At 48.5% G+C, this 26,302-nt stretch overlaps 1 protein-coding gene across 1 annotated transcript in view; it reads right to left on the reverse strand.

Moving 5' to 3' along the window:
- GFRA3 (GDNF family receptor alpha 3) overlaps nucleotides 1-20,334 on the reverse strand; it is a 60,026-nt gene extending 39,692 nt beyond the window's left edge. The window contains exon 1 of the mRNA XM_069972897.1: nucleotides 20,281-20,334. Coding sequence (XP_069828998.1) covers nucleotides 20,281-20,332 — 52 coding nt within the window. The 5' untranslated portion in view covers nucleotides 20,333-20,334. The remainder of the gene's footprint in view (nucleotides 1-20,280) is intronic.
- Between the last annotated feature and the right edge of the window lie 5,968 nt (nucleotides 20,335-26,302).

Consider the following 26,302-nt stretch of genomic DNA (forward strand, 5'->3'; position numbering starts at 1 on the left):
GGTTTTTAGATTTGAGATTCTTTATATATCTTATCACAAAGCTTCCTTTCAGAGATATAAAAAGCTAGGGGCAAAAGGGAAAACCACTACGCTTCTTTCTCATGAAGTGATCAAGCTCATGAAACTCCATCATTGGCATCTTCTGTAACATCTCAAGACAAGTCAAGACTTTAAAGTGGACATTTACTTTAATTGGTTCAAAATTCTGTGCAGGTTTATTTAATAACAAACAGCAATTACTAACATATTGTCTGCTTGCAGCCACCACTAGAGCAAGCTTAAAGGAGAAGTCCGGGCAGGAAAAGTGGGAAGAAACAATACTTATCGGTCCCCATGCCTTCGCAGTGCCGCATCCCACCCCAGGACTCCCATTGATATTCCCAATCTCATGCCCCCTGCTAGCTCAGCCAGTCAGTGACTGGGGTGGGATGCCACTGCAGTCACTGACTGGCTGAGTGGGCTTTCTCCTACCCTTTTCCATCATGACATACTAAGAAATGGAGAGCAGATGACATGCGCCAAGGTTCGGGAGCCCGGTGGTGCGGTGCTGTGAGGGCACAGGGACCAATAAGTATAGGTTCTTTATGATGTTCCCCCCATCCCCTGCCCACAGTGTAATTATTAATCACTACCCCTTTAAGAATATAAGCCCCTCTCCATATCCATTTGGCATATGTAAGCAGGGCCGTATTTACCACTAGGCACCCGTGGTCCGGTGCCTAGGGCGGCGCCCAGCAGGTGGCGGCACCCGCAGGGAACAATATTTTTTTTTTCTAAAAAAAAATTTTTTTTTTACCCCCGCCGCCGTAGGCACCGGCCCACGGGTGCCTGGTCCGCGACCGTGGGGGGGTTGTGCCGCTTCGGTCCGGTGAGCTTCCGGCAAACGCTGCCTCTTATCACTGGCCGGAAGCTCACAGCTGCAGCCCTGCGGTCCTTCTCTCCTGCTCGGCAGCGGCGCACGTGACGTCATCGCGCCGAGCAGGAGAGAAGTTCCTGGACCGCGGGGCTGCAGCTGTGAGCTTCCGGCCAGTGATAGAGGCAGCGTGTGCCGGAAGCTCACCGGACCAAAGCTGCATGTGAAGGGGGGACCTGCCAAGCCTGCCTCACCTGCCTCTGCTCCCCCGGCCGCTCCCTCTTCCCCCAGCCTCTCCTCCTGTACCCCCCCTCCAGCCTCTCCTCCTGTACCCCCCCCCTCCAGCCTCTCCTCCTGTACCCCCCCCCCTCCAGCCTCTCCTCCTGTACCCCCCCTCCAGCCTCTCCTCCTGTACCCCCCGTCCAGCCTCTCCTCCTGTATCCCCCCCTCCAGCCTCTCCTCCTGTACCCCCCCTCCAGCCTCTCCTCCTGTATCCCCCCCTCCAGCCTCTCCTCCTGTACCCCCCCTCCAGCCTCTCCTCCTGTACCCCTCCTCCAGCCTCTCCTCCTGTACCCCCCCTCCAGCCTCTCCTCCTGTACCCCACCTCCAGCCTCTCCTCCTGTACCCCCCTCCAGCCTCTCCCCCTGTACCCCCCAGCCTCTCCTCCTGCACCCCCCAGCCTCTCCCCCAGCCTCTCCTCCTGCACCCCACAGCCTCTCCCCCAGCCTCTTCTCCTGCACCCCCAGCCTCTCCTCCTGCACCCCCAGCCTCTCCCCCAGCCTCTTCTCCTGCACCCCCAGCCTCTCCTCCAGCCTCTTCTCCTGCACCCCAGCCTCTCCTCCAGCCTCTCCTACTGCACCCCACAGCCTCTCCTCCTTCACCCCCAGCCTCTCCTCCTGCACCCCACACCCTCTCCTCCTGCACCCCCAGCCTCTCCTTTTGCACCCCCCAGCCTCTCCCCCAGCCTCTTCTCCTGCACCCCACAGCCTCTCCCCCAGACTCTTCTCCTGCACCCCCCAGCCTCTCCTCCTGCACCCCACAGCCTCACCCAGCCTCTTCTCCTGCACCCCTCAGCCTCTCCTCCTGCACCCCACAGCCTCTTCTCCTGCACCCCCAGCCTCTACTCCAGCCTCTCCTACTGCACCCCACAGCCTCTCCTCCTGCACCCCACAGCCTCTCCCTCAGCCTCTCCTCATGCACCCCCAGCCTCTCCCCCAGCCTCTTCTCCTGCACCCCCAGCCTCTCCTCTAGCCTCTTCTCCTGCACCCCCAGCCTCTCCTCCAGCCTCTCCTACTGCACCCCACAGCCTCTCCTCCTACACCCCCCAGCCTCTCCTCCTGCACCCCCAGCCTCTCCTCCTGCACCCCCAGCCTCTCCTCCTACACCCCCCAGCCTCTCCTCCTGCACCCCCAGCCTCTCCTCCTGCACCCCCAGCCTCTCCTCCTGCACCCCCCAGCCTCTCCTCCTGTACCCCCCAGCCTCTCCTCCTGCACCCCACACCCTCTCCTCCTGCACCCCCAGCCTCTCCTTTTGCACCCCCCAGCCTCTCCCCCAGCCTCTTCTCCTGCACCCCACAGCCTCTCCCCCAGACTCTTCTCCTGCACCCCCCAGCCTCTCCTCCTGCACCCCACAGCCTCACCCAGCCTCTTTTCCTGCACCCCTCAGCCTCTCCTCCTGCACCCCACAGCCTCTCCCACAGCCTCTTCTCCTGCACCCCCAGCCTCTCCTACTGCACCCCACAGCCTCTCCTCCTGCACCCCACAGCCTCTCCCTCAGCCTCTCCTCATGCACCCCCAGCCTCTTCTCCTGCACCCCCAGCCTCTCCTCTAGCCTCTTCTCCTGCACCCCCAGCCTCTCCTCCAGCCTCTCCTACTGCACCCCACAGCCTCTCCTCCTACACCCCCAGCCTCTCCTCCTGCACCCCCAGCCTCTCCTCCTGCACCCCCAGCCTCTCCTCCTACACCCCCCAGCCTCTCCTCCTGCACCCCCAGCCTCTCCTCCTGCACCCCCAGCCTCTCCTCCTGCACCCCCAGCATCTCCTCCTGCACCCCCCAGCCTCTCCTCCTGTACCCCCCAGCCTCTCCTCCTGCACCCCCCAGCCTCTCCTCCTGCACCCCCCAGCCTCTTCTCCTGCACCCCCCAGCCTCTTCTCCTGCACCCCCAGCCTCTCCTCCTGCACCCCACAGCCTCTCCCCCAGCCTCTTCTCCTGCACCCCCAGCCTCTCCTCCTGCACCCCCCAGCCTCTTCTCCTGCACCCCCCAGCCTCTTCTCCTGCACCCCCCAGCCTCTCCTCCTGCACCCCCCAGCCTCTCCTCCTGCACCCCCCAGCCTCTCCCCCAGCCTCTTCTCCTGCACCCCCAGCCTCTTCTCCTGCACCCCCAGCCTCTCCTCCAGCCTCTCCTCCTGCACCCCCCAGCCTCTCCTCCTGCACCCCCCAGCCTCTCCTCCTGCACCCCCCAGCCTCTCCTCCTGCACCATCCAGCCTCTCCCCCAGCCTCTCCTCCTGCACCCCACAGCCTCTCCTCCTGCACCCCACAGCCTCTCCCCAGCCTCTTCTCCTGCACCCCCCAGCCTCTCCTCCTGCACCCCACAGCCTCCTCTCCTGCACCCCTAGCCTCTCCTCCTGCCTCTTCTCCTGCACCCCCAGCCTCTCCTCCAGCCTCTCCTACTGCACCCCACAGCCTCTCCTCCTGCACCCCCCAGCCTCTCCTCCTGCACCCCACACCCTCTCCTCCTGCACCCCACACCCTCTCCTCCTGCACCCCACACCCTCTCCTCCTGCACCCCCAGCCTCTCCTCCTGCACCCCCAGCCTCTCCTCCTGCACCCCACAGCCTCTCCCCAGCCTCTTCTCCTGCACCCCCCAGCCTCCTCTCCTGCACCCCTAGCCTCTCCTCCAGCCTCTTCTCCTGCACCCCCAGCCTCTCCTCCAGCCTCTCCTCCTGCACCCCACAGCCTCTCCTCCTGCACCCCCAGCCTCTCCCCCAGCCTCTCCTCCTGTACCCCCCAGCCTCTCCTCCTGCACCCCCCAGCCTCTCCCCCAGCCTCTCCTCCTGCACCCCACAGCCTCTCCTCCTGCACCCCACAGCCTCTCCCACAGCCTCTCCCCCAGCCTCTTCTCCTGCACCCCCCAGCCTCTCCCCCAGTCTCTTCTCCTGCACCCCCAGCCTCTCCTCCAGCCTCTTCTCCTGCACCCCCAGCCTCTCCTCCAGCCTCTCCTACTGCACCCCACAGCCTCTCCTTCTACACCCCCAGCCTCTCCTCCTACACCCCCAGCCTCTCCTCCTACACCCCCAGCCTCTCCTCCTGCACCCCACACCCTCTCCTCCTGCACCCCCCAGCCTCCCCTCCTGCACCCCACAGCCTCTCCCCCAGCCTCTTCTCCTGCACCCCCCAGCCTCTCCTCCTGCACCCCACAGCCTCACCCAGCCTCTTCTCCTGCACCCCTCAGCCTCTCCTCCTGCACCCCACAGCCTCTTCTCCTGCACCCCACAGCCTCTCCCCCAGCCTCTTCTTCTGCACCCCCAGCCTCTCCTCCAGCATCTCCTCCTGCACCCCACAGCCTCTCCTCCTGCACCCCACAGCCTCTCCCCCAGCCTCTTCTCCTGCACCCCCAGCCTCTCCTCCAGCCTCTCCTCCTGTACCCCACAGCCTCTCCTCCTGCACCCCCAGTCTCTCCTCCTGCACCCCAAAGCCTCTCCTCCTGCACCCCACAACCTCTCCCCCCAGCCTATCCTCCTGCACCCCCAGCCTCTCCTCCTGCACCCCACAGCCTCTCCCCCAGCCTTTCCGTCAGCACCCCCCCCCTAGCCTCTCCTCCTGCACCCCCTAGCCTCTCCACCAGCACCCCCAGCTGCTCTCCCGGCCCCCCAGCTGCTCCTCCTGCCCCCCATCTTCTCCCCCTGCCCCATCTGCTCCTCCGCCTGTCCCCCATCTTCTCCCCCTGCCACCCCAGCTGCCCAATCTTCTCCCTGCCACCCCAGCTGCTCCTCCTGCCCCCCATCTACTCCCCCTGCCACCCCAGCTGCTGCCCCCGAGCTGATCCCTCTGCCCCACATTGATCCCTCTGCCCCCCATCTGCTCCTCCCCCTACCCCCAGCTGCTCCCTCTGCCTCCCCAGATTTTCCCCCTGCCACCCCTAGCTGCTCCCCCTCCCCGTCACCCCAGCTGCTTTCCTTCCCCCTGTCACCCCAGCGGCTTCCCCTGCCACCCCCAGCTGCCTCCCTTCCCCTGCCACCCCCAGCTGCCTCCCTTCCCCTGCCACCCCCAGCTGCCTCCCTTCCCCTGCCACCCCCAGCTGCCTCCCTTCCCCTGCCACCCCCAGCTGCCTCCCTTCCCCAGTCACCCCCAGCTGCCTCCCTTCCCCAGTCACCCCCAGCTGCCTGCTTGCAGACTAGTTGTGGTCGGAGAAGTCTTCTTGATTGCTGCGCCAGATGGAGAAGAAAGCAAAAAGTGAGCGACGGCAATCGGAGAAGACGTCACCTGTGAGTCATTAGTAACTGCACTGTAATCACTTCTATAGTGTGCAGAGCCTGTGTACCATTGGGGTCTAAATGGGTCAGTGTATTGTTTGCGGTAGTGTACTGACACAGCCTTGCGGTCACTACAGTACACTAGCGCAAACTTTTAAACTAGGACCCAACTACAACAGCCGCAGGCACTACAACTCCCAGCATATGCTGAGGGCTGCAGACTGTCAGTAAATGCTGGGAGTTGTAGTGCTTGCAGCTGTTGTAGTTGGGTCCTAGGTGCATTATACACTGGATGCTTTGTAGCATATAAGAATACATAGATCTGTGGGGGCTCAGTGTAGTGAAGTGACCCCAGAACATCACTAATAGGGGATAGTGGTAGATGTTTTTGTTCTATTCCCTATTAGTGCTGTTCTGGGGTCACTTCCCTGCACTGAGCCCCCACAGATCTATGTATTCTTATATGTCACAAAGCATACAGTGTATAGGACCTAACTACAACAGCTGCAGGCACTACAACTCCCAGCATGTACTGACAGTCTGCAGCCCTCAGAGTATGCTGGGAGTTGTAGTACAGTGTAGACAGATGTATTGCTGGACCCAGGGCCGCCATCAGGAATTTCGGGGCCCCATACAACCAAAGTGTCTGGGCCCCCCACATTAATAAAAAAAAAAAAAAATAGTGTGTTGGCCCCACGCCTTGCTGGGAGGTATAATTTGGTTCAGATCAATTCTAGAGAACTGGCTCATATTCCCCATTTTCCCCAGTGGCTTAAAATGTAACCTCTGTTATACAGTTATAAAATTATAGAAATTAAATGTGAACAAGGTGCAATTCAAATAGACACTTACTTGTATAGCTGCCTCTTGTGCTCTGTATGCAGTGCATTATATTCACCCTTGCAACGTACAATTTATAGCGCGTCTACAAGCCCAGCGGGGCTCATTATGATGGAGACTAAAACTTATACAAGAGTGGGGTAGGGGTTCCCCTGTATTCAGAATGCTGTTGAGTACTAGGCAATGCCCCGTTTGGGGTTATTGAATTTCGAGGGTCCGGGGGGGGGGCTGTGTGATTTGTATATGTTCACCAATATCCCCCCCCCCCCCCCCCCCCCCCCGGTATGCTCACTAACATAGAATATGTTGATAAGGCTAATATAATGAGGCTGTTCCATGTTAGTGAGCATATACAAATCACCCCCCCCCCCCTGGCAGACTAGTTTAGCTCACCCAAGCTAGTGATAGGGAATACATGGCGGTGAGAACGCTTTCTAGGAGATCCTGTTTGTGCAGCAGAGGTGTCTTTATCCTGCTCTGCATAGACCCTCGAAATTCAATAATCCCAGACGGGGCATTGCCGAGCACTCAACAGCATTCTGAATACAGGGGAACCCCTACCCCACTCTTGTATAAGTTTTAGTCTCCATCATAATGAGCCCCGCTGGGCTTGTAGACACGCTATAAATTGTACGTTGTGGGGGTGAATATAATGCACTGCATACAGAGCACAAGAGTCAGCTATACAAGTAAGTGTCTATTTGAATTGCACCTTGTTCACATTTAGCTTCTACAATTTTATAACTGTATAACAGAGGTTACATTTTAAGCCACTGGGGAAAATGGGATATATGAGCCAGTTCTCTAGAATTGATCTCACACACAGACACCAGCACACATGTATACAGACACCAGCACACATGTATACAGACATACAGACACCAGCATACCAGGGCACGATGAAGTTTGAACTTCTGCAACCTGGAGAAATCACCTGATATCACCTGCAGTCCTATGTAACACCACATAACACAGTGGTATCTCTGAGTACAGATAATGTAGTAGATTTCACCTCCAGTCCTATGTAACAGCACAGATAACACAGTGATATCTCTGAGTATAGATCATGTAGTAGATGTCACCTGCAGTCCTATGTAACAGCACAGATAACACAGTGATATCCCTCTGAGTACAGATAATGTAGTAGTCACCTGCAGTCCTATGTAACACCACAGATAACACAGTGATATCTCTGAGTACAGATAATGTAGTAGCTGTCACCTGCAGTCCTATGTAACACCACAGATAACACAGTGATATCTCTGAGTACAGATAATGTAGTAGTCACCTGCAGTCCTATGTAACACAACAGATAACACAGTGATATCTCTGAGTACAGATAATGTAGTAGCTGTCACCTCGGGGCGCCCCTACTAAATGATGTTCTACAAAATAAGAAAAGTGTCATACAGGGACTCACAGGTGACGTCTTCTTTGATCTGAGGCGTTACTTTCCCTTTTCCTCTCCATCCGGCCCAGACCTCCATGATGATTCCTTCCAGATATGTTTCATCCCCTTAGAACCTGCGAGACAAACAATTTAGGCTCCGCACATTTCTAGCAACTTCCTTTCCTTTCTCCCCCCTGTAGGCTCCCATAGTAACTGCGCTGTGTGGGATGCCCCCTGTATGTAGGATTCCCAGCTGTGCCCCCATGAGCTAATAATGCCCCCAGAGGTACCCCTATACACTAATAATGCCCCCAGAGGTACCCCCATGAGCTAATAATGCCCCTAGAGGTGGCCCCCATGAACTAATAATGCCCCCAGAGGTACCCCCATGCACTAATAATGCCCCCAGAGATGCCCCCATGAGTTAATAATGCCCCCAGAGGTGCCCCCATGAACTAATAATGCCCCCAGAGGTGCCCCCATATACTAGTAATGCCCCCAGAGGTGCCCCCATATACTAATAATGCCCCCAGAGGTGCCCCCATATACTAATAATGCCCCCAGAGGTGCCCCCATGAGCTAATAATGCCCCCAGAGGTGCCCCCATATACTAATAATGCCCCCATATACTAATAATGCCCCCAGAGGTGCCCCCATGAGCTAATAATGCCCCCAGAGGTGCCCCCATATACTAATAATGCCCCCAGAGGTGCCCCCATACACTAATAATGCCCCCAGAGGTGCCCCCATACACTAATAATGCCCCCAGAGGTGCCCCCATACACTAATTAGGTCCCCAGAGGTGCCCCCATATACTAATAATGCCCCCAGAGGTGCCCCCATAAACTAATAATGCCCCCAGAGGTGCCCCCCTATACTAATAATGCCCCCAGAGGTGCCCCCATGAGCTAATAATGCCCCCAGAGGTGCCCCCATATACTAATAATGCCCCCAGAGGTTCCCCCCATGAGCTAATAATGCCCCCAGAGGTGCCCCCATACACTACTAATGCCCCCAGAGGTGCCCCTATATACTAATAATGCCCCCAGAGGTGCCCCCATATACTAATAATGCCCCCAGAGGTGCCCCCCATACACTAATAATGCCCCCAGAGGTGCCCCCATGAGCTAATAATGCCCCCAGAGGTGCCCCCATACACTAATAATGCCCCCAGAGGTGCCCCCATATACTAATAATGCCCCCAGAGGTGCCCCTAAAAAAAAAAAAAACATCCTACTCACCTTATCCGCGCTGTGCAGGCAGCAGCTCTTCCTCCTCCTCTTCGGGCTCCATCTTGCGAGCCGCAGGGACGGGACTTCCGGCAGACGTGATGACGTCACATCATCACGCCTGCCGGAGGGGCACATGATCACGGCCCGGCCTCCCATAGGCTGCTGGTATGAAGTGCCGGCAGCCTATGGGAGAGAATACAGGAGGAGGACGCTGACAGGTCCTTCTCCTGTATTCTGATCGCTTTAATGTTCCGCCCGCTGTGCGGGCGGAACATTAAAGCGATCAGTGCATCCCAAGAAGCTGCGTGTCCGCAGCTTCTCGGGATGCTCAAAAACAGGTGGCAAGGGGGGCCGTGCGGGCCCCCCTAGCGTAGCGGTCGGGGGGCGGCGGCCGGCGGGCCCGCCGGGCCCCCCCCCCCGTGTCTCTTAGGGTCCGGGCCCCATACGGCAGTACCACTTGTACTGCCCTATCGGCGGCCCTGGCTGGACCTTCAGGGCTGATGGTTGTCACTTACAGATTGCAGCCACCAGGAGCCTCTGCACACAGTGATTTATTACAGGGTTGTCCTCTCAGAGACTACAACTCCCAGCATACCCTGAGAGCTGTATAAATGTAGGGATTTGTCACAAATACAGATGAATTCTGGAAAGGAGCGGGTCAGCATGTCGTGTCTCACTGGTTCTATATTGGTGGGCCCCAGGTCCCCCAGTCCGACACTGGACAGAAGCGGCCCCCAAACTAAGACGTCCCCGGCCTCCTTCCTCCATCACATTTGTTTGATGAGAACAGCGGGCATCAAGCAGAGCAGCACCCAAGTGCCAGGGTATATACCATGCATGTACAGTAATGGGGGGGGGGGCGCCTCAGCGTGCAAAGTGCCTAGGGCAGCATAAACTCTAAATACAGGCCTGTATGTAAGATGACCCTACCAATTTTAGCAGGAATGGCCAGCCATCTAATGTATACATTGACCTCCTGACTCTACCCTGACAGATGATCTTGGGTATAGAAAGATCAGGCATGTTAAATTTCACCTGCTTTATCCTTTTGTTCTCAGGATGATAAGCCAAAGTTGTCTGAGAACAGCTTAAGCCCCCTTTACACAGGTCGATTAGCGTCAGGGAGCGTTGCTAGAAATGCTCCTTTAGCTGATAATCGTCCCATGTAAAAGTGTCAGCGGTCAGCCAAGGAGCCGATAACAGACAGAGGCGGGATCTGAGCGGACTTGAAACAGATCCCGCCTCTGTCACTGACTGGCTGAGCGGACTTGAGACGTCACGTCTCAAGGCAGCATCAGACACCAGAAAGCGGCCGGGCACCGGGGACCGGAGCTCCGCGATACGGGACCCGCCGCTGGAACCGAGGAGGTGAGTGGAAGTCTTTTCTCTCAGCCACCTCCTCCCTGGCCAGATCCAAAAATAGCCCCCACGTTGGAGTACCCCTTTATAGGGGTTTTCCAGTGCTACAGACTCTTGTCTCCAGATTGGCTGGGTTTTGAAATTCAGTTTTATTGAAAGGAAAGAAGCTTAATTGCAAACCCCACCTGACCTGGAGAGTGGGGCAAAAGTGTTTTTGTAGCGCTGGATAACCTCTTTAAAATGGCACACCGGAGAAAAATGTTTTCAAGCTAACTGGTATAAGAATGCTATAAAGATTTGTAAAAGACTTTTTTTTTTTAACTCTCAGGTCCAACTTCCAGCACTTATCAGCTGCTATATGTCCTGCAGGAAGTGGTGTATTATGCCATCACTGTTCTAGCTGTTCAGGGAACTGAAGTCTGGGCAATGGAGCAGTGATGGTGATGGTTGATGGTGAGGAACACTGCTGTACAGAAAAAATAACCTTCAGGGGATACATTGCTAAACCAGTACAGTCACCTCTATGCAGGGAAAACAATGAGTGGGGAGCAGCCTAAATAATCTCTGCAGGCCCTTCATTTTCAAGATTGTTGGGGGTCCCAAAGGTCAGAACCCCACTGATGATCAAAACATGCCTGTACTTTATAGGTTGGACAACCCCTTTAAATGACTACATTAAACAATAAATTACATTTCCCCATACAGCAAATAAAGATAAAATAGGGAAAAAGTTTCATTTCATTTTGTATTTTTAAAGCCCAATACATGAATTCATGTTGCAGTACATTTCAATCTGAATGCTGCTAATGGCATGAAATATTACTTGTAAGGTCATTTCTGCACAATTACTGTCATTGTACTTAAATGTCACCAATGAGCAACAATTCACAGAAAGGAAGTGCGAATTATTTCACAGTAGAAATTTGACAATTTTTTTTGCTTGTGCATTATAAGAAGCTACAAGATGAATCGGTTCTGTCTACTATGAATTGAAGTATACTGCTGGGCCTTTGTGTTTTCAATCCAGTCCTGGTTGAGGTTGCAAAATACTGACCAAATACTGACTGAAATATACTGTGTGTGAACCCAGCATTTTACATGCATGTCCTCTTATAGAGAAGCAGAATTTCCTATCAGCAATGCACATTACACACGCTGAGGGCCAGAGCAGAATTGTGTGTGTTGTGCTTACTAGACGCACAGATGGTCCGTCGCTAGCAGAAGCAGCAGCCGCTAAAAGGTTTGTTGTGGTACAGTGCACTTAGTAATAAGATTGGAGTCTTGCTGCTGAAATCTCGGCTTCTCTGCCTTTTTCACAAATTAAAATATTGATTTCCACTCTTCCCACTTAGCAGCTTATTCTTTTCCTTTACTAGCAACTGGAAAGAGAAATAGTGTAGGAGAAGGTTATGCACAGCTTTTATTGCGTTATATACAGGACTTTATATTCAGGTTTCTTTTTATATGTAGTTGTAAGTAATTGTCCTCAGAAGTGAGATGGGGATTCTTTATGCCATTCAAGGGAAAAATGGAATAGGTGCAGCAGAGGCAAGGGCAGTTCCTCTGAAAAAGACATATGCAAATCATGCATTCAAAAAAAAAAAAAAAAATTTGATCTAACTCCTGTATGTATTTTACATGTATTTCCCATGTAAACCCAGTCCCTTTCCTACAAGGAACACACAGGTGATAACTGCAGAGCCAGCAGCTGAAATAAACAGCTGTCTTGTACATCACAGAACAGGTATCAGAAGTGTCTTGTAAAAAACCAAGCACCTGTGTGTCCATCACATGACCAAGATAGGTTTTTAGGACCCGGCAAGAAAACAGAAAAGGTTCCCATTAAATGACTGCAAACAGAAACTTTGAAAATAAAAGTATGAATTGGTACAGAAATTATACTGGAAATTTGTAAAACATTCAAAGGCCCTATTACACATAGCTATTATCATGTAAAGATTCACTATAACAATTGGTAGCCAGCAAAAACTATTGTAGCGAATGATTCTGAGGTTATTACATTCACCGATTGCTGTTAAAACAATAATTTTTGCAGCATTATATGGTCCAGATTGTTCCTCAGCACATCTCACACAGCATGTTTTACCTGCAAACTACTTATTAGGCGAATAGATATGTGAACGATCATCAAACTACCAATGTTAATTTTGAATAATGTTAAAAGACGATTAACAACTTTTCGTTCATCATTTCGTGGATGGGTTATCTCCCACAGCCAACTAGGCGGCCACTTTTTCCTGCTGTGTTTCCAAAGTTGGAACATACCCTAAATCTGCAGCAATGGATATATTACAAAGCATTTCCAACTTTCTTTTGAAATGTATAAATTTTTATCTAAGCTATTGGTCTTATGCTGCGTTTACACAAAACGATAATTGGCCCGATCGTACAAGTAACGATCAGCGTTAGGACGGTACGATATGTCGTACGGAAAATTCGTTTTGCAATTGTTTTGTGATCGCTTAAGCCTATCTCACACATTGGTTAAATCGGCGAACGACTGTTCACACGGAACAATCTGCGAATTTTTTGCGAACGATCAACGACGATTTGAGAACATGTTCAAAGATCAAAATGAACGACTTCTAGCTCGTCGTTTGAACGTTCGCTGCGTTTACACGTACAATTATCGAATTCGAACGTTATCGCACAAATTCACACGATAATCGTTACGTGTAAACGCAGCGTTAGAAAGGTGTGTGTAATGATATTGCCTCTTATTCTCAAACTCCAATGAGTATGACCTTTGCAACAGTGAAGAGGCTGAAGAAAGTATTAACAAAATAAGAAAACCTTTGGGCTTAAAGGGAACCTGTCACCCAACCCCCCCCCCCCCCCCCCCCCCCGTGCCGGGGTGAAGGCCGCCCGACCCCCCGCTAGAGCCCCGGATACTTACCCCATCTCGCCAAGTCCCGTCCCTGCAGCCGGTCCCGGGGCGGAGATATCCTTGTCTGAAGCCCGGCGCACGCGCTGCAGAGATGAGTCCAAAGCCCATAGAGAATGACGGCTCTATTCATTCTTTATGGGCATCGGTAGCATCCATGCAGCGCGTGCGCCTGCCTTCCAACAAGGATATCTCCGGCTAGGGACCGGCTCCAGGAACGGGACTTGGCGAGATAGGGTAAGAATCTGGGGATCTAGCAGGGGGTCGGGCGGCCTCCACCCCGGCACGGGGGTTGACAGGTTCCCTTTAATTGCCCAGAGCTTGAAGCTTAATGGCCTCATTGCAAAAGTATAGCTAAGATAACTTCTTTTTTAGGCGTTTTTTAAGTGGGGCCCATATGCACTCAGACTCTCCTATTGCCCAAATAGCCAGATGATCCTAGTCAATAGTACACCCCAACTGTTCCAGCCAAAGGGTCTATCCAATAGGCTAAAGGTTAGAATGAGAATATACAATGCATCAGCTGTTAAAAAATGTATATTATCTAATAAATAATATAATATAACTAAGTCTAAACCTTATCTCATGTTTAAAGAAATGAATGTAAAGCTAGTGAAGGAAGTGTCCTGTCAGCACTTCAATATCAGATGCATTTAGAGAATTCAGGTGTAAAATAAGCAGGACAGTGAACTGTGTATGTAGCTTGTAATGTGGTAGACAAACAGGTAAGTTCACTCAGGTAAATGGAGCATATAGTTAGAATATACATTTCCTTCTGTGTATTTGTAATACTCTTCCACCTTCTATTACTGTAGACGCCCCTGTCCACTTACCCTAGGCTCATTCGGAGAGGTATTTACCTACACTATAATACATTAGTAAGATAATTGACACTGCGTGAGTGACCAGAAGTGTCACTCAAAGCTGTGAAACAGGTTTACCTGTCAGCTTCACCCTGTATGTCTATCTTTTTATATCTGTTTAAAGGTTACATTAAGATGTATTTCACTCTGTGTGCCTAAGATTTTGTAACGACAAAAATGTCTTACACAATTTCGAAAGACTCTGAACACTGTGTGAACCCCTAGAAACGATCTGCTGTTTTAAATCTGTAACACAATGTAACAGATTCATCAAGCAGCCCGGATCCCACTATCTGATAGATCTGGGCCAATGTGTTTTATAGCGTCTCATTCATTGATCTCATAACCCATAGAGCTACTGAAAAAAAAATACTCTTTCTAATTTATTCTAACTTTATTTTTTAAGGAACATAAAATCTATCTTTTAGGTTTTTTCCAATAAATATGAGTTGAACCGGCATCAACCGCAGGATCATTGTGTCATCTATGCAGCAAATGACAACACATAGATCTTGTTCTCTCCTTACTTTAAGGCCATGTTCACACTTTGTATGGCATGGCCGCTCAGTGACCCGGGCGGGTCACAGAACGCCCGGTGTCAAAAAAGATCATCTGGGCCGGTACTGCAGTTCCGGACGGATGATCTTAACCGGCGATAAATTCGGATGTGGGTGCATCCGTGTGCGCCTGCATCCGAATTACCTGCTGCTCACAATGGAGCGTGCGGCCGGAGCCACACGCTTCATTGTGTGAACTGACAGGGTTTCTTTCAGTTTCTTGCGGCACCGCTAGGGATCCCGGACGAAGTGTATACCATGTGTATACACTCCGGCCTGGATTCTATGCTTTCACATAAAAGGTTTGTGCTGTATAAATCACGGACGTTGTTGCAATAGCCGTGATTTATACAACACATACGTTGTGTGAACATAGCCTAACGTGCTTATTTTGAGGGTGTTTACTCTAAAGTGTGAAATATTTGCAGATAAACCAGCGGCACTCCATGTCCATTTATTGTGCAAATCGACACATCCGTGGGTACAAACAGTGGCAGCAGGGTTATTCCACAGGCGACGGCCCGTTTCGCGCTTCACGCGCTTCTACTGGCCTGAAGAAGCATGTGAAGCGCGAAACGGGCCGTCGCCTGTGGAATACCCCTGCTGCCACTGTTTGTACCCACGAATGTGTCGGTGATTTGCACAATAAATGGACTTGATTGCATCTATACGCGAGTGCCGCTGGTTTATCTGCAAATACTTCACATCAGATCTACTCCTTCGGCAGAGCACCGCACTAGTCCTCCGGCACAAGTGATCCTTTTGAGTTGGCTCCAGGCTCCTTACGCACACCTGATCCAGCCTATAAAAATACCGAGCTTTGCCGGATTGCCTTCTTCTATTGCTGTATTATGGTGCGTTTACACAGACAGATTTATCTGACAGATCTTTGAAGCCAAAACCAGGAGCAGACTATAAACAGGGATCAGGTCATAAAGAAAAGACTGGGATCTATCCTCTTTTTAAATCCATACCAGGCTTTGGCTTCCAAAATCTGTCAGATAAATCTTTCCGTGTAAACGCACCCTTACTCTAAAGTGTAGTCTTTTTTCTCTTCCCTTTCTGTGAAGAAAAGCCAGAGTAAGGCTGCATTCACACGGACATGTAATGCCCGTTGCGGACTTTCCCCCCGCCCGGGCACTATCTGTGATAAGATGCTGGGAGCGTAGGAACTGTACAGATATGTGCCGCGCTGTAATGAATTAGCTGTGTGGTCATTACAGCTGCACATATCTGTACAGTTCCCCCGCTCCCAGCATCTTATTACAGATAGTGCCCAGGAGGGGAAAAGTCCGTTACAGACATTCCACGCCCGTGTTCTGTGCAGCCTAAGTGTTTTCAGTGTCTAAAGATCAGGTCAGACCAGTTTATGGAATTAGTACTCATTCTTATTCAATATATATTCAACTATGTGATAGTTCCGTTCAAACAAAATGGGAAAACGAACTACAACAAATGTTTGGAAACTCACAATGGAAATGAGCACATTCAATTATCCCTACCATATTGTACAAACCACATGGAAATATCTAAGAAACTGCTTTACAGATGGTAGATGTGCCGCGGCCCGGGTTGCTGGGACTGGTGTTGGGCCTGCTGGTGGGCTCTGGTGTTTTGGGGGCTACTTGTAACGGTGGCCAGGAGTGGTAACACCCACCCCCGTACACACAGCAGCCAGACCTTGATTAGGACAGAGGTGAAGAGTGGAGTGTAGGTGCAGGTGCGGTGATAGCGATAACAGAGTCCCACTTTAAACAAAGTCCAACTTTACTTATAAAAGGTATTGCAGTGCAATAATAACAGTAACAGTGCCCAGGTACTTAATGCAAAAATCAACAGTAGCAAAAGGAACAGGCAAATAGGTGAGGTGATAGAAGACTAAACAGTGGAAGGTGTCAGAGACTCGACAGGAGGGCCCCTTGCCTAATTAGGAAGTACTCTGCAGGGATGTGGTGAAGTGTCTCTATAGATGTAATTAAAAATACGACTTTTTCTTTACTTGTGACAGTCTATCTGGCAGCCAGTTTTATGGAACAAACACCTGTGCCCTGGGTATTACAACTATAACTTAATTACAGGAGCAACCTATCAATTTCTTCCCAATTAAATTATGTAAATATAGGAGATGGAGGTAAACACACAGCGAGATAGCAAGTGCCATGGTCTGGACACAGTGTCCTATTTCACTTCTCTTATCGGTTGTATTTATACTAGCTGACACTATAAAGGGTTACATGAATACACATGCACGTCTCCAGTGCACAGTCCACCTGCTTTACCCACACACAGGACACAAAGCATTTATTATCACATTCAGTAGCCTGGAAGTGCACTGCTATTGCAGAAGGATCAGTGCAAAAAATCATTGATGATGCACATAAATAAAATAGCTGTCCATTCAATACAAATCACAGCAAATGTAAACAATAAGGCAAATTAGGATCATAAATTGATACACGTACATCAGAATAGTCAGGTTCAGTATTTCAGGATAAGGTCTTTGTAACATGGGGAGATGAAGCTTATATTCTCTCTTGCAGGAACTGTATCCTCTGGAGATAGTTGCCTGTAAACCTGATGTGTTTTATTGATGAAAATCAAGAACGAGTGAGCTGTCACTGTAAATGGACACTGCACCTGAAGGACTGCTCAGTAATATTGTTCTTTATTTTGAATGTATGTGATATACAGTGTGCACTTTATGTAAGCTAACTTTTTTTTTTGCAGGGAAAAACTGGAAATTGGGCCACAATACTTGGCAGTGCCATCGTGCTGATGTTGTGCCAACATGCTGAGTGGGAGGAGTTTTGGAGAGGATTTAAAAGACTGAGACAAGTGTATGAACAACCCATAACAGTTGCCTATGGTACGTTTACACAGAAAGATTTATCTGACAGATTCTTGAAGCCATAGCCAGGAATGGACTGTAAAAGAGAACAGGTCATAAAGGAAACACTGAGATTTCTCCTCTTCTCAAATCCATTCCTGGCTTTGGCAGGTATTTTATTAACGCCTTGCCGCAAAACCATGTATCGTCACATCCTAATCTGACGGCTGTTCCGGCAAATGGACATGCATCAGGGCTGTGCAAAGCAATCGCACAGCCCCTATGGTTGCTGTGACGTCAGGAGGCTTCCCCAAGGCCTCCTGTGTCACAGCTACGGAAGCTGATCAGGCTCAGCCTAGAAGGACATACTAAGGGCCCTTTAAGATGGCCAATGCCTGCATGATAATTGGTGGCGATTTTGTTGACTGTCTCATTTAAGGACTTTAAGGCCCGTATGTGCATGCCAATTATTGGAGTGTTTGTAGTAAAGCCTGTTCCTTTTAATTGACCAATGTTGGCTAATCTTTTTTGTGCAGGCTTAAAAATCATCATTAGTCAGTTGCACATCGCTTTATGTAAACAGGGATGTGCAGCTAAAATGATTAAATTAAAGGGCTGCTTGAACAATCCAGTGAGCCTGTCTGCACATTCATAGAGCCATGGTAAGGCTTTAAACTGATTCTGATCAGTGAGATCAGAGCTTAATATTGTGCAGCCTTCATTCTGTCTAAACAGGCCCATACATGGCTCAATTATTACCAAATATCTAATATGCTTTACCTCACTTTATTAGATAGGATGGCTAGATTTGAGGCTCATGATCATCAGTGGACAGTGTCACCAGAGAGAACACACAAAAAAACCAGTATAACTTTAAAGATTCTATTAGGGAATATTATGGGAGAGATTTATCAAAGGGTGTAAAATATAAACTGTGGTAATCTGCCCACAGCAACCAATCACAGCTCAGCTTCCAGCTCTGGTAAAATGAAAGCTGAGCTGTGATTGGTTGCTGTGGGCAGTTTACACCAGTGTATATTTTACACCCTTTGATAAATCTGGACCTATGTTTCTGGATTTCTCATTATGTCTTAGAGTACATTCTACAAGAGCAACAGCAGATTTGTGGGTGGAAAATTATCCTCTTGGCGAAATATGTAAAGCAGCAATTTGGAAATCCTCCACAACCTTCATTAAAGGGGTTGTCCAGCCAGGACCCTTTTTTTGCTAAATGTCCGAGGAGGCGGTAAGTGAAAAAATAACGTACAGTGGTAACTTGGTTTAAGAGTGTTTTGGTTTAAGAGCTCACAGTTTTTCAAAATTTTGACTTGTTTAAGAGCATTGCTTTGGTTTAAGAGCTCCCTGTACTGGGTAGGAGTGTGAGTGGAGGAGAGGCATGGTCTGCATAGCGGGGTCTACAGCACTGTACTCTGACCCAGGAAGTCTCTCTCACCTTCCAAATCAGCAGATCCACCTCAGGCTGGGGCTCACATCAGGGGACAGGACTGTGGAGGTAATCTCTCCGTAGCTGTAACCTCTCCCCGGACAGAGAGTGCTGCATGTATGTGCCCACATCTGCCCTGCTCATTCCTTCCTGCTCCCTGCAGTCTCTGTCAGCCCTTATGTTTCCCATCCTCTCCATTACTGCACAGTAACTTATAATATCACAGATTCTGCTGTTTCTGAATGTTTGTTTCATCTCCTTTACATGTTATTCAGAATAATAAATCATTATTTTTGGGGTGTGGAACCAATTGTCTGCATTTCTATTATTTCTTATGGGAAAATTTGCTTTGGTTTAAGGGTACAAACACACACACCGTATACGCAGCAAATACACAGCAGATCTGCAGCAGATTTGATGGTGCAGATTTGATGCTGTGTTCAGTTATTTAGATCTAATCTGCTGCGCATTTGTTGCGTATTTGCTGCGTATCGCAGCAGTAAATACGCTGCGTATACGGTGTGTGTGTTTATACCCTAAGGCTATGTTCTCACTCTGCCTGGATGATCCCGGATGGTACTTAAGTACCGGCCGGATGATCTTTCCGGCTGCAGGGTCCTGATGCGAGCGCAGCAGCGCGAGCCCGCATCAGAACTTCACATAGCACACAATGAAGCAAGCGGCCGGAGGCGGGGGAGTTAGATTAGTCGCCAGCAGAGAGCAGAGAACAAAGGATTACACAGTGGGAGCTGTGTGAAAAGTGGTTTTCAGAGGTAAGAGAGGTCAGTGCTGATAGCCCGGTGATGTAACTGTAAATTAACTCTTTGTTGTCCTGTTTTTGTGGCTCATCTCCCTCCACCCCTCCCCTCTCCATAGACAACCAGGAAAACAGGGGGGGAGAGCTTCAAACTGCTTTTTCATGAGAAAAAAAGCATTTTTCGGCTAATAAACCCAATTACAAAGTTTCTTAAAATCGCCTGTACTATTGATTTCTGCAAAGAAAAATGAAATGACAGGTACACTTTAATGACCAAGGGCGTAAATGTACGGCCTGGCGTTGTCAAGAGCGTTCAGAAATGGGCGGCGACTGCAGCAATAACCCTAATCCCAGGGGGACTTCTAGTAAGTGTGTAAAAAAATATGTTTTATTTTTATTAATAAAAAATCTCCTTCCCTAATAAAAGTCTGAATCGCCCCCCTTTCCCCATTTTATAAATAAAAATAAATAAACATATTTGGTATCGCCAAATATTAATTAATTTCATTAATTATCTCGCAAGCTAAATGGCATAAGCGCAAAAAAATTCCAAAGTGCAAAATTGAACATTTTTGGTTGCATCAAATCCAGAAAAATTGTAATAAAAAGTGATCAAAAAGTCGCATATGGGCAATCAAGGTACCGATAGGAAGTACAGATCATGGCGCAAAAAATTACACCTCATACAGCCCCATACAACAAAGGATAAAAGCATTATAAGCATGGTCATAAAGCAATTTTAGAGAACATTTATTTTTTAAAAAAGGTTTTAATTTTTTACCAGTTTGATAAATCTCCCCCAATGTGTCTGTACATTCCAGCTTCCAGTCCATTGCACTCACTGAAGTATAAAAAAAATAATATATATATAAGTATAAACTCTGCTGCAGTGTGTTTCCATGAACAGCACTTTCATCTGAAACACCAAGGGGGATTTTGTTTTTGTTTTTTACAAACACATAAACAACTCTCTTATTTTTCAATAAACAAAAAGATGCCTTAAAATTAGAGATGAGCGAACCTCAAACATGCTCGAGTCCATCCGAACCCGAACTTTCGGCATTTGATTAGCGGTGGCTGCTGAAATTGGATAAAGCCCTAAGGCTATGTGGAAAACATGGATATAGTCATTGGCTGTATCCATGTTTATCAGACAACCTTAGAGCTTTATCCAAGTTCAGCAGCCACCACTAATCAAATGCAGAACGATCGGGTTCGGATCGACTCGAACCGGAACCGGGTTCGCTCATCTCTACTTAAAATGTCTTTATTTTAAATTAAAGAGCTATTTTTTTTTCACCAAATAAGATTAAAAAGTCAGATTTTGTGATACATTTGTAATCTAGAAAATGGTATTTCCTACACAGGACATTCTTTGTGTGAGCATGACCAAACAACAAAGTAATCTTGTATAGGCCAATTCTTGAAGATGGCTGATTTAGAGAACAATAGCTTGTATTCACTTTGTATGGTATATGTTGCAAGCTCGGTCACAAAGTAGAATAGGTGACCTCTACATTTGCAACAAGCAGCAGTTGAGCTCTTATCTCATACCACTTACAGGCCTTTACATGTGTTCTTTCATGAGATTCCCACTTAGGGCTGAACAAAAAATTATAAGGTCCCATATCAAAACTTAGAATGGCCCATATACGCCACATTACATGCTACATTCAACTGACTTTACTTTAAACGGAGAAAAACCCATCAATCTCAACTCATGCTGGTTTTGATGGTTAACACTAGAAATGAAGGAAAAGTGGAAAAGGCGTATTTTTTGTCGGAAAATGGCCACATGCGGAATGGGGGCGCGGACTCAGGGTCTGCTCAATTCATCTTTTTGTTCGCTAAAAAATAGTCAGGAAACCTATTCCAGCTCTGAGGTTTCCTGGCGCGGATACAGGTGTGCACGGGATTTATGCAGAGGCAGTGCGCCTCTACATAAATCTCCGTACTATCAGAGCTGCGGGGACATTTTTAAGTCCGGCGCAGAAAACGCCAGACTTAATAAATGTCCCCCAAAGGGTATTAGTTGTTAATCCCTTGTCATAACCATCTTGCAGGAATTCTAAGATCTGAGGCACAGAAGGGTTATTGTGGTCTTTATGTCTCTGAGAGCACCAATTTTGGAACATTATATTGACTCTTGCATATGACCTGTTGGTAGTCTCACTCCTTGAGTGAGAAAGCATGTCCAACACCCTGTCTGAGAAACTTTTGGTTCTAAATAAGGACGGGTCAACCTCCTAGCCGTCAGATTTAGGGACCCCAGATTCTGGCATACCTTCATGCCTTGAGACACCAAGTTGTGCCTGAGTGGAAGCCTCCAATAATTCCATTGACTCATAGACATGAGTAGGGAAAACCAGGACCTCTTCAGCCAAAAGGGAATTATTGCAATGACCAAGGCTCCAGTCTCACCTTCATCAATACCGGAGGTGTCATAGAGGTTGGCAGAAAGACAAAGGCGAGGTTGAAGTTGCATGTAATCGACACTTCATCTATCACTTGTCCGCCTAGGAAGGAGAGAAGAATCTCTGCAATTTTGCATTGCTTTGAGTTGCCATCAAATCTATCTCCAGCATACCCCATCTGGAAATTATCTAAATGAAGATTAGAGGGTTGAGGGACCATTTGCCTGCCACAGTTAGGTCCCAGCTCAAGCCATCCGCCAGGATGTTGTGTGAGCCCTTTATGTGGACTGCTGAGAGGCAAAGAACTGTTCACTCCACCCATCTGAAGATCTTTGCGACTTCTGCCAGAAGGGTTTTTGATCTGGTGCCTCCCTGTTTGTTTATGTACCAAAGAGTTGCTGGGTTGTCTGATCTCACCTTCAAAGCTTTCCCCTGAAGAAGTGGAGAGAAGAACTTGAGGGCTCTGAAGACTGCTCTTAATAGACTTTTGTTTGAAGAAAGGGTTCTTTCTGATATGGACCATCTTTCAGAGGTACGTTGACCTGCAAGGTGAGCACCCTGTCCTGAACTTGAGGCATCTGTCGTGAGTATGGTCCCACTGGGTTCTTCTATGTCGGCTCCGTCTAGGCCTGAGTTCCTCCTTTTCCAGAGCCAAAGAACCTTTGATTGAATTGGTCTCATCTCCCAAAGCACTTATGATACGGCTTGAATTGAATGGAGACTGAATGAGGCACTCTTAAAAAGTGGCACCCATGTAGGATTCTTACTTTTCTCTCTGGAGTGACGTGTAACTCCATACTTTCAGAGTCTATGATAAACCCCAGAAAGTTGACAGAACTAGGTCTGACTTCTCCCAATTCAATATCCATCCCCAAGAGGATAGCATGTTGTAACGTGGAGGTTTACATACTCTACAGTCTTGGCTATAAAAAGTCAATTGTGAATATAAGATTTGATGTTCACCTCCTGTAGTCTTAGGGTGGTTACTACAGATGCTACTACCTTTGTAAAACAATATTTCCTTTCATCTGAAACACCAAGGGGGATTTTTTTTTTTGTTTTTTACAAACACATAAACAACTCTCTTATTTTTCAATAAACAAAAAGACGCCTTAAAATTAGAGATGAGCGAACCTCGAGCATGCTCGAGTCCATCCGAACCCGAAATTTTGGCATTTGATTAGCGGTGGCTGCTGAAGCTGGATAAAGCCCTAGTGCTATGTAGAAAACATGGATATAGTCATTGGCTGTATCGATGTTTTCCAGACAACCTTAGAGATTTATCCAAGTTCAGCAGCCACTGCTAATCAAATGCCGAACGTTCAGGTTTGGATGGACTCGAACCCGAACCCGGTTCGCTCATCTCTAGTCACTACTGATATCACAAAATACAAATCACTTTGTTTATTGATATTAATTATAAAATCACATGATGAAGTAAAATTATGCGCACAAGAGGTACTGAAATAAATAACAAGAGAATAATAAGACTATAATAACCTATATAAGGTGCTGTGATACACTAGTTGCCAATATGGGGAGAATAGCTAACCCCTAATAGCTAAGAAGTCAATTGTCCATTTAAGATATGATGTTCACCTCCTGTAGTCTTAGGGTGGCTACTACAGATGCTACTACCTTTGTAAAACGAAGGGAGACGTTCTTATCCCGAAGGGTAACTCCTTGAATTGAAGATGATGAAGCTCTTTTCCTATATACATTATTTACATAGCAATTCTCTAAAATCTTCTGTGTTGTTGGTAGCTAAGTATGTGAAAATTGGGGGGGGGGGGGGGGTTAGGTCTAACAACGCCATGAAGTCTCCTCTGGATATGCATATTTTCACCAATTTTATAGTTTCCATTTGAAATTTCTTCTTTGTAATGAAACAATTGAGGTAACAAAGGTCTATGATTAACCTTCTTTTCCTGGAGGGCTTTGATACAAGGAACCACGGTGAGTAGACCCCTAAAGGAAGGGAGGTTAGCGATATTGCATACCCTCTCCTTATGATATTCAGGACCCAAGAGTTTGATTCTCTTCTCCCAAGATGGAAGGAAAGTCCACCTACTGGAGGACTGGTGTCAGAAGTCTTTTCTCTTTGTAGACTGCCTGTCTCTCTTACATGAACCTAATAATGAATATAACCAACAGTAACTGTAAAATGCACACACTGTTCCCCAGTATTTGAATTAGCTATATGCAATACCCAAATATACTGTGTCCCATATATAAAATACCTACAGTATATACACTGGGCCCCATATATTAATTTGCTGTTCCCCCATAAACAAATAAATTATACATTATTAATGTAGCCACATTCTTGAAATAATAACCTCCTTTCCTGTGGACTGTTAAGGCCTTAGGCATTAATAGATAAGAGACTTGTCAGTCACGGGTAATAACACTGGAATGAGAAACATGAGGTTCATTTACTATAGTACTGCAAGACATGTAAGATGTGTGAAGAAGAAAATGCACAATACATGTCAACAGAACATATATGAAGACAAGTGCTTACTTCTATAACAAGCATCCTGAAACCCCAAGAGATCATCAGCTAGACCCATAAACCAGATGCACATTTACCATTGATTTAGAGTGCTATTGGGCCTGCAAAAAACAAGCTGTGCGTATGGAAAATAAAGAGAGTTAGGGCCCATGCACACAGAGCAAGAGAGGCAGAAATTTCAAGTGTAGCGGAGTCACATAGATTCAATGGGATTTCTCATGCGCCTCTGCTCTCCGCTCAAAGAATTGCATCTGGGCAAGGACTGGAGTACATGTAATCATAGCTCTTCACAAAGCAGCTGTGATGTCACACACTTGTTTGGCAAAATCTTGTGCTTACCAATGAGTGATGACTGGCATGTGCAGAGAACTGTGTACTGCTTAGGTTGGCTTTGGTGCAACTGTATCATAACTTTAAAGCGACTCTATACCCACAATCTGACACCCCCCTCCCCCAAAACCACTTGTACCTTTGGATATCTACTTTTAATTCAAGATCTGTCCTGCCGTCCATTCGGCAGGTGATGCAGTTTTTGTTCTAAAAAAATACTTTTAAACTTGCAGCCCTCACAAAACGGGAGTATCTGTGCCCTAACTTTGCACCACCTCTCCGTCCCTCCTCCCCACCCTCTTCATTATTAGGAATGCCACTGGGGGGGTCAGATTGTGGGTACAGAGTCGCTTTAAAGAAGATCACTGTGGGATATTCATCTGAAGGTTGGATTGACTGTAGGAATCCAGGCTCCAGAGGAACATCATACACTTATCATTTTCTTCAGGTTTTGTTGAACCCCTTAAAGAGGATGTACCACCAGGTGCATCCTCTTTAACCTGAAGCCACGGATCGAACAGCGCCGGCACAGGAAAGCCGGTGCCGCGGACTGTTTTCTGGACCGATGCCCGGTTCCTGTGCACGGCACCGTTCTATGCACCGGAACCGGCTGGAGCTCAAGCACTGGAGGTAGGCCGCCCCGCCCCCAGTGGGAGGGAATTCCTTCCCCTCCACGACGCGGCTCCCTTAGAATGAATGGAGCCGCGTCATAGAGGAGCAAACAATAAGGCTGACGGATCACGGACGTGGAATGCATGTACCGGAGTCCCCTCGCTCCCAGCATCTAATTACAGATGCTGTCCGGGCGCGGGGGGACTCCGGTACATGCATTCCACGTCCGTGATCCGTTAGGATCACGGAACGTGGGAAAGCGGCCTTACACTACTAGCTGCCTGTTAAAGCGTCAATGCAGTGAAAACCTACAGTAGGTGCATTGCTCCCTGGGAAACATCCCAAAACAGCTGTCTGTGGATGGATACCTAGTCTTGGTTTTTCCCTTGTCATAACATTGACTTATAGGGCCACTTAACATGGTGGTTTTGGTGGTTTACCTACAGGAGCCACCCCTAGGCTGGGTCCTTCCTGGAGGGATATCTGGCTGGTCCTGTGTTTTAAGACTCTTAAGTGAGGTTCCACAGGCTCTTCTTTTGCATATCTAGGTAAAAAGTAACTCTGAGGTGTCACACAAAAGGGGATGAGGTTGCTATTAGCACTTTCACCACTAGGTGTCTCACTCTCCCCTAAACTGTTTGTATGGACACAGCTGAAGGTAAAGGGTAAGCTTCTGTACTATTATGTACTGTTGTTTGTTCTGACCAATCACAGGTGCATGTACCACCTGGCCACCTTGACAAGTGTTCCAGAAAAAACACCAAAGCCCACACCAGCTGCAACACCTCATCAGCACCCTGGGCCTCGGCAATTACAACATAAAGTGACCAAGGATCAGGGGCGGGCTGGGCCGGGGGGGGGGGGGGCAAATGCCCCCCCGGACCAGTCTCCCCCCTGCTGTTAGAGGGCCGCGGCCGTCGGATCTCATGTAA

Source organism: Dendropsophus ebraccatus, chromosome 1 (assembly GCF_027789765.1).
Source record: "Dendropsophus ebraccatus isolate aDenEbr1 chromosome 1, aDenEbr1.pat, whole genome shotgun sequence".
Classification (NCBI taxonomy): Eukaryota; Metazoa; Chordata; class Amphibia; order Anura; family Hylidae; genus Dendropsophus; species Dendropsophus ebraccatus.